This window comes from Eurypyga helias, unplaced genomic scaffold (genome assembly GCF_000690775.1).
Source record: "Eurypyga helias isolate BGI_N326 unplaced genomic scaffold, ASM69077v1 scaffold17844, whole genome shotgun sequence".
In the NCBI taxonomy this organism is placed as follows: Eukaryota; Metazoa; Chordata; class Aves; order Eurypygiformes; family Eurypygidae; genus Eurypyga; species Eurypyga helias.
This window is the reverse complement of record NW_010247007.1, coordinates 2316-13757: the sequence shown is the minus strand read 5'-3', so window position 1 is coordinate 13757 and position 11442 is coordinate 2316. Positions and strand designations below refer to the sequence as shown.

At 49.5% G+C, this 11442-nt stretch overlaps 1 protein-coding gene across 1 annotated transcript; it reads left to right on the top strand.

The window, feature by feature from the left end:
- The first annotated feature begins 575 nt into the window (after positions 1 to 575).
- On the top strand, positions 576 to 6795 carry TRADD (TNFRSF1A-associated via death domain). Its single transcript, XM_010150610.1, has 4 exons — positions 576 to 717; positions 3057 to 3334; positions 5039 to 5231; positions 6488 to 6795. Exons 1-4 carry the CDS (start codon positions 576 to 578, stop codon positions 6793 to 6795), a joined length of 921 nt encoding a protein of 306 aa, XP_010148912.1.
- The last annotated feature ends 4647 nt before the right edge of the window (positions 6796 to 11442 follow it).

Genomic DNA, 11442 nt, shown 5'->3' with positions numbered 1-11442 from the left:
TTCTAGGTGCATTGCTGCAAGAGGTGAACGGTGGGAGGAGAACAATACATGAGCAAAAGGGATAGCCCTGAGCGTCCTGCTACGTGAGCCCTAGGGTCTGTAACGGATCCTTTAGTGAGGACAACCAGGGCACCAGGACCTTGGGCAAAATGCCTCTGCCTGCAGTAGGGTTTCGGTCTGTGTGAACATGCCAGAACCAGGACTGCTGGGTGCTCCTTGGAGCACCCTGGTTATGGGTCTTGGCTGGGCAGACAGAGGCACAAGGGCTGAAGCTCTTTGCTTCAGTCTCTTTAGACTGTAAAATGAAGAGATTCCAGTGGAAAACAAACGCATAGCTTTGTGAGCTGCTGAGTCTTTGGGATTCCATATCCCACTGTGTTTTTACAGAATAACAGTAGACTCCTGAGAGGTTACACTTGCTTTAACGACATCACCACCTCCTCTAGGAAATAAGCGTAAATCCCTGTAATCCTGTCACGCTTGTGCTTAGTGGTAGCTGTAAGCCCTCCCCTGGCATAAGGCCCTTTTCCCTATGGTCTCTCAGCTCATCTGTGTGATTTTGTAGGACGCTGAAGATGGCAGGCAGCTCTGCTCCTTGGATCGGCAGCGCTTATCTCTTCCTCCAGTCCACATGCAAGACTATTGTTCTGCCGTCTCTCTACGAAAGCTCCCAGACGAAACCTAATGTGTTCAAGGCACTGAAGCTGGCTTTAGCAGGTACCCCTCTCTCTGATACCTTGGCACTCTGTCTCATCTCTCCGTGCAGCGCCATGCCTTTCTTTAATCTCACACTTACGGGGAAGGAAAGCTGGTTCTCACTGTGTTTAGGAAAGACAGTAAAGTGGAGCAAGTTCAGCAGAGGTCCACCAAGATGGCTGGGGGCTGGAGCACTGTCCTGTGTGGAGAGGCTGAGGGAGTTGGACCTGTTCAGCCTGGAGAAGAGAAGGCTTTGAGGGACTACCAACAGCCTGCTAATACCTATGGGGAGATGGAGCCACACTCTTCACAGAGGTGCATGGGAATGAGTGACAACAGGCATAAATTGAAACAAGAGGTAGGCACCAGACAGAAGGACAAACATTTTTCCCATGAGGACAGTCAAGCAGTTGTCCAGAGTGACTGTGCATTCCCATCTTTGGGGGTTTTCAAAACAGGACTGGGTAAAGCCTTGAGCAACTTGGTCTGACCTCAGAGCTGTCCCTGCTTTGCATGGGAGGTTGGGCTAGACTTCCTGCGCTTCCTTTCAACTTGAACTCCTGCGAGTTATCCCACCTTCTGAATGTTTGTTTAAACAAACATCTGTGTAAGAGGGGAAAAGATAGCAATTGCTATGAAAGAAGGTTTAATTTCTGTCTTTATACCACCACAGAAACATGATTTCTGCTTTAAGAAGACGATTTTTAAAATAAGTGCTAGCCAGTGTAAGTTCTTTCCTGCAATAACCAAGCACAGTTACACTGGCGGCAGCTGTACACGATCCTATTTACACCAGAAAAGGACCCGAGATGCAAGTGGCCATAAACCTATGCTTCTCCATTCATCCTTGCACCAAGCTGATTGCAGAATAGTAGTAATTTGAAGAGTTTATCATATTTACCTAGAACAACTCTCCTGGTGTTCTTCACCTGTCATGCAGATGAGCCTATGTTGTTTAACTGGGCTTGTGCAACTACACTGTGATTTCTCCTGGCGATCATCAGTCTAGCAAAGTCAGCTGGTTTATCCACTGCAGGCCTGCTCATCTTGCAGCTCGCTCCAAAGATGCGAAGCGGCAGGAAGCCCGACGCAGTTGTCCAGTTAGGCTCGATTTATGGCTGCGTTCTGTCACGGGAATGTGAATCTGCTCACACATTTAAAGGAAAGCCCACAAACCCACTAAATCCTACCATGCTTATTCTGACCTAAAAAGGACACGAAATCTGAAGCTGTCTGAAGTTTTATGAAGAAATGCATGCAAAGGCCTCTCTTTTGGGGTAGCTTTAACAGCTGCCTTGTACACCATTCACAAAGGTTGAGGCATCTGTCCGGCTTTTCCCTCCCCAGCCCTCTTGCCCTGTTACAGAAGCTTTTGTTCATCCACACTTGGGGTTCTCCAGGCACATCTAAATAACACCATGACACGTGGTTTAGAAATACCTGATGTAGTGCCAGTCTGAGCTGGCAGCTCCGTACAGCCCTGGACAACGCAGGCCGAGAGGTTAATTCGGGTCTGGAAACAGTACAGCCAGCCTCCCACAGGCCTCCACTGCAAAAAAGAGAAAAACACATACTTTAAACTGTCATCATCAGCATGTAAAATCCCTGGGGAGACAAGGTCAGAGTGCACAGCTAATCAGAATTAAATTTTGCTGGGAGAAGGAAGAATGAAGGCCTGACCAATTTCTGTTGTCCGTGTTGCTCGTGCTCCCCCTGCACTCATGTTGGAGAGTACATCCCTGGCTCCTCCTTGCTCAGATTTTACCGTGAATTAACTCTCTGTGCAAAAGAGCTTAACAAGTCAAGGCCCAATCTCAAGCAGCCTAATTCCTGGGGCTGGATCTGTCGTTCAGCATTCGTGAGATGTGTTGGAAAGCTCAGAGCCAGCCAAAAGGTACCTCTAGGCATGGGGTGGAAATGAAACGCTGGGTCTCTTTCCAGGGCCTTCATCACTGCGTAAAATCCAGTCGCCGGGACTGAAGTCTGACTGAGCTGGACCGAACACTTTCATCTGTAACACTTTGCTGTCCTGTGGGTTTAGCGTAACCGTTTCTGTCCTGGAAATGGAACCTCAGATGTAAAACTTCCCCTAATAACCAACGTTGGGATAATTACCTGGGCTGTAGTACCATGCGGCTTCAGTTGGACACCGTGCTTCATGTGGACTGAGGGTGGCAGGGCTGCACAAACTTAATCCTTTCCTCTTGGTTTTACGTACAGGTTTTCCGTCCGGGAGGACTTTATCACAGAGAGAAGAGAATTCACAAGCTGCTCCATTGCAGGCTTGGTGGTGGATGGGAGTGGGTCTGGGTTGTCTGTCTCATGCCTGGATAGTGACTCTGCTCACTTCTCCCTGCCAGACTCCACCGGCAGCGTGAATGGTGTGGAGGTGCTCAAAGTGCACTGCAGCCACCCGCACCTGATAGTCCAGCTCAAGTTCTGCAAGCAGGAGAACTGCCGCCGGTTCCTGCGGAGTTACCGGGAAGGAGCGCTGCAGCAGTCCCTCCAGAATCACCTCCAGCTCTCCTTGGCCATGACCACGGTGCCTCTTGAAATGGAGCTGAAGGCTGGCAAGGGGCACCTCGACAGCATGCTGAAGGATGAGGATGGCTGCCTGGAGTGCATCTACAGAGAAAAGGTGCATGGAAGGGGGCAGGAGGGCGGGCAGCAATAGGAAGCAGTAGCACAGGACTCAGGAAGGTGGGTGCAAGTCCTGCTCTGCTGCAGCGTGCTGAGTTGTTGACTTCTCCGTCCTTTAGTTCTCAACTGTGATATAGAGAAACAGCTCTGCCTTTCCTCAGAAAAGAGCCGTGCACTTTTCTGGAAGGGCAATAGAGTTACCTAAAACAGCCCACAGAGACTCTGCTAGATCACTGTGACTTGTGTATATAACAATTAGCGTGGCTGTTACCAGCACTAAGACGAGGAATGATAGAAGGTGCAGTTGAGAGCACAAGCATGTGTACCTCGATACGCCTGTGAGGGAGGTGGAGGACAGCAGTCCTGTGTGGAATGATCACTGCTCAGCACCTTCCTCCCCGCCTTGCACACACCACCTCCTCCGTGAGCAGCAGTGGTAACAGCACCTAGAAACCAGCGTGAGTGCAAACACTGCACATTATACAACAGCTTGTGACGGGTGGGGACGTATCATCTGCTGCCAGTGGGAACAGCCTGCCCTGCTGAAGGCAAAGTCTCTCAGGGGCGGTGTCTAACGTCTAGCTCGTCGCACACTTTGGCACTGGCTGTCTAATCCTGCTAGCAAGAACAGTCATCTCACCACAAAACCAAGGCGCTTGGCAGGATTAAACTCACTGCTTTTCTCCTCTTTTTTTTGCACCAGGAACTAGCAATACCTTATAGCTCTGGTTCCCTGTAGATGGTCCTGAGAAATAGGTAGTCACCATCTACTTAGGAAGATTAGGCACAAGGGCATGTTTTACCAGGTTGCTTTTCTGCAAGCACAGAGAATGAAATGGAAACCTTTCAGCCCTGAACCAGACAGCACGTGATCTCCCATGCTCTGTCACCTTCTGCTTGCTGCTCCCTCCCTCTGCTGAACTAGCTGACTGGACAGAAGAGTTGGGCTTGTTCTCAGTTCCCCAAAACTGACTCAGTCTGACCTCTGCCTAACAGTGCAACAGCCGGAAAGATGACACAGTGGCACAGCCGTCACTGGCTGAGGCAGAGCTGGCCACCAACCTGCTGCATGTGAGCTAAACGCCAGGCTGAGGCAGAGCACTCGCCAGGTTTGCCTCTTCCCACCTGCTCTGCCTTCTTGACTCCTTTTCTCATGACCTGCTTTTTGGAGGTCAGACTAGTTTTCTCGTGGTTAGTGAGAAATCCTGGCTCGGAAGGGATCCAGGAACAAGAAAACTTAGGTAATGGAAGGGCAGAGAGAGAGAAGGGGAATAGCAGGAGCTGCCTGCTTTGTTGGCCTTGAGCTGTTGGATCAGGTCACCCTGTTCTGTGAGTCTGACCCTCACATGGAGTAAGTCAGAGAAGCCACGCTGCCTATCCCGCACCCTAATCCTTGCAGGGGGCTGCTGAAAATAAACATGGGCTAGTTGCAGTTTTCTGCAAACCGTAAGCACTCGCTGCTGCATGTGAGAAACCCAGGGGTGAAGATTGCCTATTTCATATCACATTACAGACTCAAACTCACAGATTTACAACCAGAACTCCATTAGACTCTCTCATCTGATCAGTTTACAGCTCAGGCTATAGGTCTCACTGCTCCTCTCCTGACCCCATCATCCTAAGCTGTACCTTCCAGCTAAGCCCCGACAGCTTTGTGGGACAGCGAATGTGGGACGAATCACTGACGCTGTTTGCGTTACAGCCTGACCGACTGCGGGATGAGGAAATCGCAGAGCTGGAGGAATGCCTCAAGAGCCTCCTTGTTCACCAGAGCATCAACAACAATACAGCTGTAAAAGACTGTGCGTCTCTGACCTCCTCATCTCTACCTTACCCATCGCAAGGCAGCTCCCTTTCCTCACAAGTCACCTTCCTCTTTCAGGGACAAGAGTTCGGTGAGTAGCTACAACTGACCAGGAGCCCTTGGTCTTCCTCGCCTCAAAGCCCAAGAGGGAGGATTAATGTGACTACATATTGGGGTCCACCTCAGATAATCAAGGATTTCCCAGCATTCCATAAGGAAGGAATGACAATAGTCCTAAGATATTGCCATACTGCTTCAGATCAGGCCTGAACCTGTTTTGTTTTCTGAGGTGGCACAGAACCAAATGCTTCAGAGTCTGTGTCCCTTCCAGGTTCCTCACATTTTAGAATTCCTTAATACTGAAAAGAAGAATAGAGAGTAGTTTTCCTCCACATCATTTGGTTGAGGTGAGTTAATAGCACAGGTTGGATCGGGCTGGGAAAGTTACTATGGACGCTATCAGCCCTGCTTTCAGCCAGGACTGATTTACCCAGGCTCCAGCCATAACTGTCTCCCTCTGGGGTCTGCTCCCCGCCAGAGAGCTTAGTCTCACGTAGCAATTTTAGCTTGAGGTCAGGTAGATCATCTGTGAGCACGCTGAAGCCGTGTATACAGTCTCCAGTGCTAAACAGCCTAGGGGAGAGCTCCCGTTTGCGTTTCAGTGTTTTGAGGATGCTTAGGTGGGGAGCAGGGGGTTTGGTGAGAAAGGCCTTGCCGTGTTGCTTGTGAAAGGCTGAAACAACTGAAGAGGATGTCTGTTGGAAAAAAAAGAAGAGAACAAACCGCAGGACAGTTCTATCCCGGGGGAGAAAAAAAAAAGAAGGGGAAATAGGCACTGCCAAGCTTGCAGGGTGGGGGCAAGCCCAGATACTTGGATGCTGTGGGAGGACTTCAGTAGGGGAACAGCCCGAGTGTGCCAGGGCACACGGCTGTGACTGGCAAGCGTCACCACGTGCTACAGTTTGCCACCCAAGGCACCAGCGCTGCCACGGGGGATGGCAGGCTACATGGAAAGCAGATGTGTCCAGCTGATACTCAGAGCAGGGAGACACTAAGGGGTGATATTCCCTTCCCAGAGGTGGATGAGTGCTGTCGGAGCCATGTGGACGACCCTCTGCCCGTGGCGGGGCAGTCCCTTTAGCGTCACTGCTCTTGCAGTTCTGCTCCGAGCTCACAGTGCGGCCTGGGTGCAGGACAAGCGGCGCAGCTCTGCAGCGGTTTAATAACGTGCTGCGGACACTGAACGGGCTCCCCGCTCCCCAGAATATGGAGCAGTCCTTGGACTGGCCCAAGCTGCATCCCGTCAGCCGTGAAACCTCTGTTTTACCTGCCCTCTGTCCCTTTCAGCCAACAGAACGCTCACGCCTGATGACCACCAGAAATTTGCCAAGCTCGTGTCCAAGAAATGGAAGCAAGTGGGTCGCTCTTTGCAGAAGAGCTGCCGGGCCCTGCGTGATCCTGTCATCGACAACCTGGCACTCGAGTATGACCGGGAGGGACTGTACGAACAAGCCTATCAGCTGCTTCTCAGGTTTATCCAGTCGGAGGGGAAGAAGGCCACGATAGCACGCCTGATCGCAGCCCTGGAAGAAAACGGTCTCCTCAGCTTGGCTGAGGAGCTCTTGGGCCTCCATGCCAACGAGGACTGCTCCTAGAGCCCAGAGGGTAGGGGCATTGCTAAGGGCTTTCTTGCTTCAGCTAGTGTATGAGACTGCTGCCAACGTCTGGGAATGTAGTCCTGAAAATCACCGCAGGTTTCCGTGGAGGTGGGAATGCCCGGGGGAGAGGGTCTGTGCGCGCGGAAGCCAGCACAGACCCCTGACGTCCCTTAATCCACTCTGTTTCCAGAAGTCAACGTTACCTTCCCGTGAAGTCGTGAGCGGACTTCCTCGGGACTGAAATGTCACAGGGAAGCAGCCAGACAGTTAGAGAGCCCTAAGGGAGGGTGGGGGAGAGGATCAAAGCAAGGAAGGCATCTCACAGAAATTCTCTGGGAAGCAGACAATGCCACTGTTTCTCAGGCTGGGGCCTAGGGCCGTCACGTGGAGACCTGCAGTGTATTTTTTATATTGAAGACATTTATGCCCGCAGGCATGACATCAAGCAAAGAGAGGGGAAATTAAGGAAAAGTCAATTTTATATTATTTTTCTTCTTCGTTCTTCAAATGAAGAACATTTGTGGCAAGTGCATCTGTCCTGCCCTACTCGAGTGTAGCTCCTTCCCACCTCTTGCCACCTGAAGGTTCCCCTTTTACCCGGGACAGTCGTAACCTTCCACAGGGCACAAGGTTGCTGCTGTAGAACGAATTTCAGGCACTGAACAAGCAATATGGACAAACACAAGTTCAGAGGATGATTCCCAACTTTTTCTGGACTGTGGTGGACAATAATAACTACATCAGGCATAGCTCGCTCCCACCAGCCTGAGGGAGCCTGCGTCTGTGAGCAGCACAGTGCTGGAAGGAAAAGAGTCTGCTAGTCAGCAAGCTACCGGTGGAGCGTAGATGGGAACTGCTGCTCCGAGGTGCACGAAATGCCATCCTGAGCCCAGCCTGAGTAATCACTCGGACCAGCTGGGTGCTAGTGCCTGCACTCACGTCTACACCCCCTGCCCTCAGCCCGCTGAGCTCACCGGAGCGGACAGCTCAAGCCATCGTCTCTCACAAGACTTGGGATTTGCCTTTCCCTGGTGATGCTGGGCATCAGCTGCTGTGCCTGGATTTACCTGCCCTGATTTTGAGGGTTAAAAATGGCTTAAAAAGACAAAGCACTCAAACCCCAGGGCTGACTGGTGCTTTTAGTTCCAGCAGGAGAAGCTGACTCTCTCCTGGTATGGCTGATGCCGATGGCAACAGGCGGAGTTTACACCTTCCCCCCCGACAAAGCAACACATATCTAGTGTGACACCGGTCCTGTGAAGCACAACAGCTTGATTAACTTTGACGGATTCCATAACTTTCCCGATATGTCTTTACTTAGCCTTTTTCTTGAATTCTATCCCTCTTTGCCCTTCCCATCGGTGGGAATAGCCAGTGGGTTTTGGAAATTGTCTCCTATGTAGAGGGTGGCTTGGCCAGCACACATGAAGCCTGTGTGTGCACGCAGTATTGGCAGCCACAGTAGGACCAGCTTTCAGAGAGGCAAGCCCTGACGGCCTTTTAAACCACATCTAAATCCTTCCTGGAGACAACGCTGTAATTCGGTGTGGAGGGAGGCAGCGTGGGATTCAGGTGTGGGCTCAGATCTGAGCTCCTGGTGCTGCTCCCATGCTAAAATGCATGTTGCGAGCATCAGCTAACTGAAGGCCCAGACTGGGAGGATTAAGATGGCCAGTTTCTACCCAGTCGGGGTCTGCAAGCCTCAGAGGAGCGGAGCACCGCGCTCCTCAGCGTAAGCCTGAGTAACTTGGCATTTTCCTGCAGATTTTGAATCCCCAAGGTTATGTACACAGTGTGGAACAGAAATGGAGGGGGTCGGAGATGGGGAGAATGTTTTCAGGGTGTGAATCTGTTTCTGTCTTGCTTCAAAAGGAAGCAGGGCTTCACGCAGGCACCATCTCTACAAAGAGTGTGGTTCCATGGCATTTTATTAAGCCATTCCACATCAGTGCTGCTGCATTCTCATCTCACCAGTTCCCACTCCACGTCCTATCCTTTCCCTTAAAGTAGTACCTGTGCTCTTCCCAAAAGGAAGCAATCACCTCTCTGACAGTCATGCTTTTGGGACCAGCACCGTGATGCTGATGTTAGTTAGTTTAGACTGCTCTGGAACCGTATCTCAGAGCATTTAGCTTTCCTGCCAGATCCCAACTGGGGAACTCTTGTTTGGCAGCAGCCCACTTACTTGGCAAATGATATTTTTAAAAAAATCAGAAACTTGAAAATTACTTTAACAGCAAGAGAGTTTGCTCTTGATTTTGCAAAAATTATTTTTTTAGAAAACAAGGTTATATGCATAGCCTGCTGTCTCATTTGTAATCAACTTTTCTAAGCACTCAGACTAGCTATTCACACGCATGATTTTTATATACAGTGACAAGGCAGCCGCTGAGTAGCAAGAACCACTAGCTTTCACAGCCTCTGTCAGTGCTCATAATGAGAAAGGTTTATCATTCAGCATCTTCTTAAGTCCAAAGAACTTCTCTGCTATTACTCTATTACAGGGGACTAGGCATGAATGATTTTTTTCTTCATGCAAACCTTGTGCATTTTATTCCTCTGCCAGCAATTGGCATATGTGTTTCTTCTTACTCACAGATTCCCTCTCAAAAGGGCCATTAAGTGCTGGAGCACCTGGCAACCTTTCTGGAATATCGTCCTCTTTAACAGCATTAACAGCGTTCAGCCTTCAATACAGAGACTCGAAGGAATAGGGTTTTCCAGTGATATTCCATGGTGGAAGTGCCTTGAGCACATGGCATGGTTTGGGACCATAGCAGTGGCCGTTTCGTACCTTCTTTTCCACGATCAGTCAGCAGCTGCCACCATACGTTAGGTGCAACGTGAACTCGACTGTCTGCTGAAAGAGGAGGGTTTGTAGTATCATCTGGCACAAGCAGAGATAGAGGCAATTTTCACAGAAGCCTTAGAACGAAGTAGATCAATTGGATCACGGTCATTTGCCTTGATTTGGCCATTGGCTAAGGCTTGACTCTGAATTTACTTCTGTTTTACCCAAAAGATTTCACAGCAGTTTTACACCAGTGTGTGAAGACAAGGGAACTCGCATCACGCTGGGAAGGAAGAAGCACTCACAAGGATTTGTTGAAGAAGTCAGAGGCGTGTCTTCACGTCAGACAGTAAAGAAGTAATGAAGAAGGAGCTCAGAGCTGGGGACACTTGCTGATACACCAGAAACTCAGCACACTGTGCTGGGCCAAGGGCTATCATAAGCACCCCGGGTGACTGCCTGGCTGCCGAGCTGCTGGACGTGGAGCACACTCGTGCAGACTGCATCCCCTGTTGTGCTTTCTTCCTTGCCCGTGCAAAGTTAGCTGCGCACATCCTGCACCTACTCAGATGCCAGACATGCAAGCGACGCTCCCTTCTGCTGTTTATACCTATTAGCTAATGTCTGGTGTGTAGATAAGCCATGGGCAGTGCTGCTGGTGGGGAATTTGGCTTTGTCCTGTAACAGATCTTCTCTATATATTGAGATATGCCTGAATCTCAATATATAGTGTTTTGGGGTGGGGATGTCTCAGAATCAAACATGCAGCTAGCCAGCAGAGGGTATTAAAAGCAAAGAAAGATACTAATCAGTCACATATAAAAAAAGAAATAGACAAAATATAAAACAAACAGCAAAACCCAAGCCAAAACACGCTTACAGGAAGGGATCCAAGAGGTCTTTTTTGTGGTGCAGATTGTTTTTGTAGTTTTAGCAATGTTTCAGATTTGAAAGAGGCTCCTTTCAGTCTGCCAGAAAGAATAAAAGATCCATCCAAAGGAGCATTTGAATGATTTGTTTTGGCGTAGCTGAGCTGTTCAAACGGGTAACAAAGAGGAGAGTGAAAGTTAAAATTCTCACCAGATACACTTTGACGTGAGGCATCTGACAGCAGGAAACCTGAGAGTATTCCCTGATATAAAATTGTCACAAAGGAAAATATCAAACTGTCCTGGAGGGCAGAGTCAGCGAAAGGCCAGCGCCGACCCTCTCAGATGGTTGTGTACACCATCGATTAATTCATCTGCTGAAGATGAGGATGCACTGTCGTGGTCGGTAGGGAAGATGCTCTCTTCCAGCAGCTTCAGTTCTCACATGCCACAGCTGCTTAGAGTGGACCAGTTTGTAAGGTGAAAATACTGCTTGACTCAAAATTAAGGAAAGGGTTCAGCGTTATTGATCGGAAACACATAAAAATGATGAGCCGGGCCTTAAGGAAATCATAAAATCTTCCAGATTTTCATAGCAGGTCAAATTAAAAATGAATGTCAGCAGCTCACAGCAGTGCCTTCCACTTTCAGCTTCAGCCCTACCACTGAAGAGACGGGTATCTGGATCATTTTTAATGCAAAGCAGGGTGCTAATGTCACAGCACTGCAGGTGACAGCGTTATGAAAAAACAAGAGCCTCCAAGTGCAACAGTTTGCACTTGGAGTTTCATAGCTGGGAAGTCTCAGAACCGCATCTGTTTCAATATCTGAAGGCAAGCTGAGGCAGAAAACAGAATATTCTTTGGACCACTGTCAAGATACGGAAAACACAAGGCCAAAAACACGTTCGAGCTGAGGGAAACTGCTTGCTCAGAGAAGGCATAGGTGCTTGCTGCAGCCACTGTGCCAGACAAAGGTCTTTTC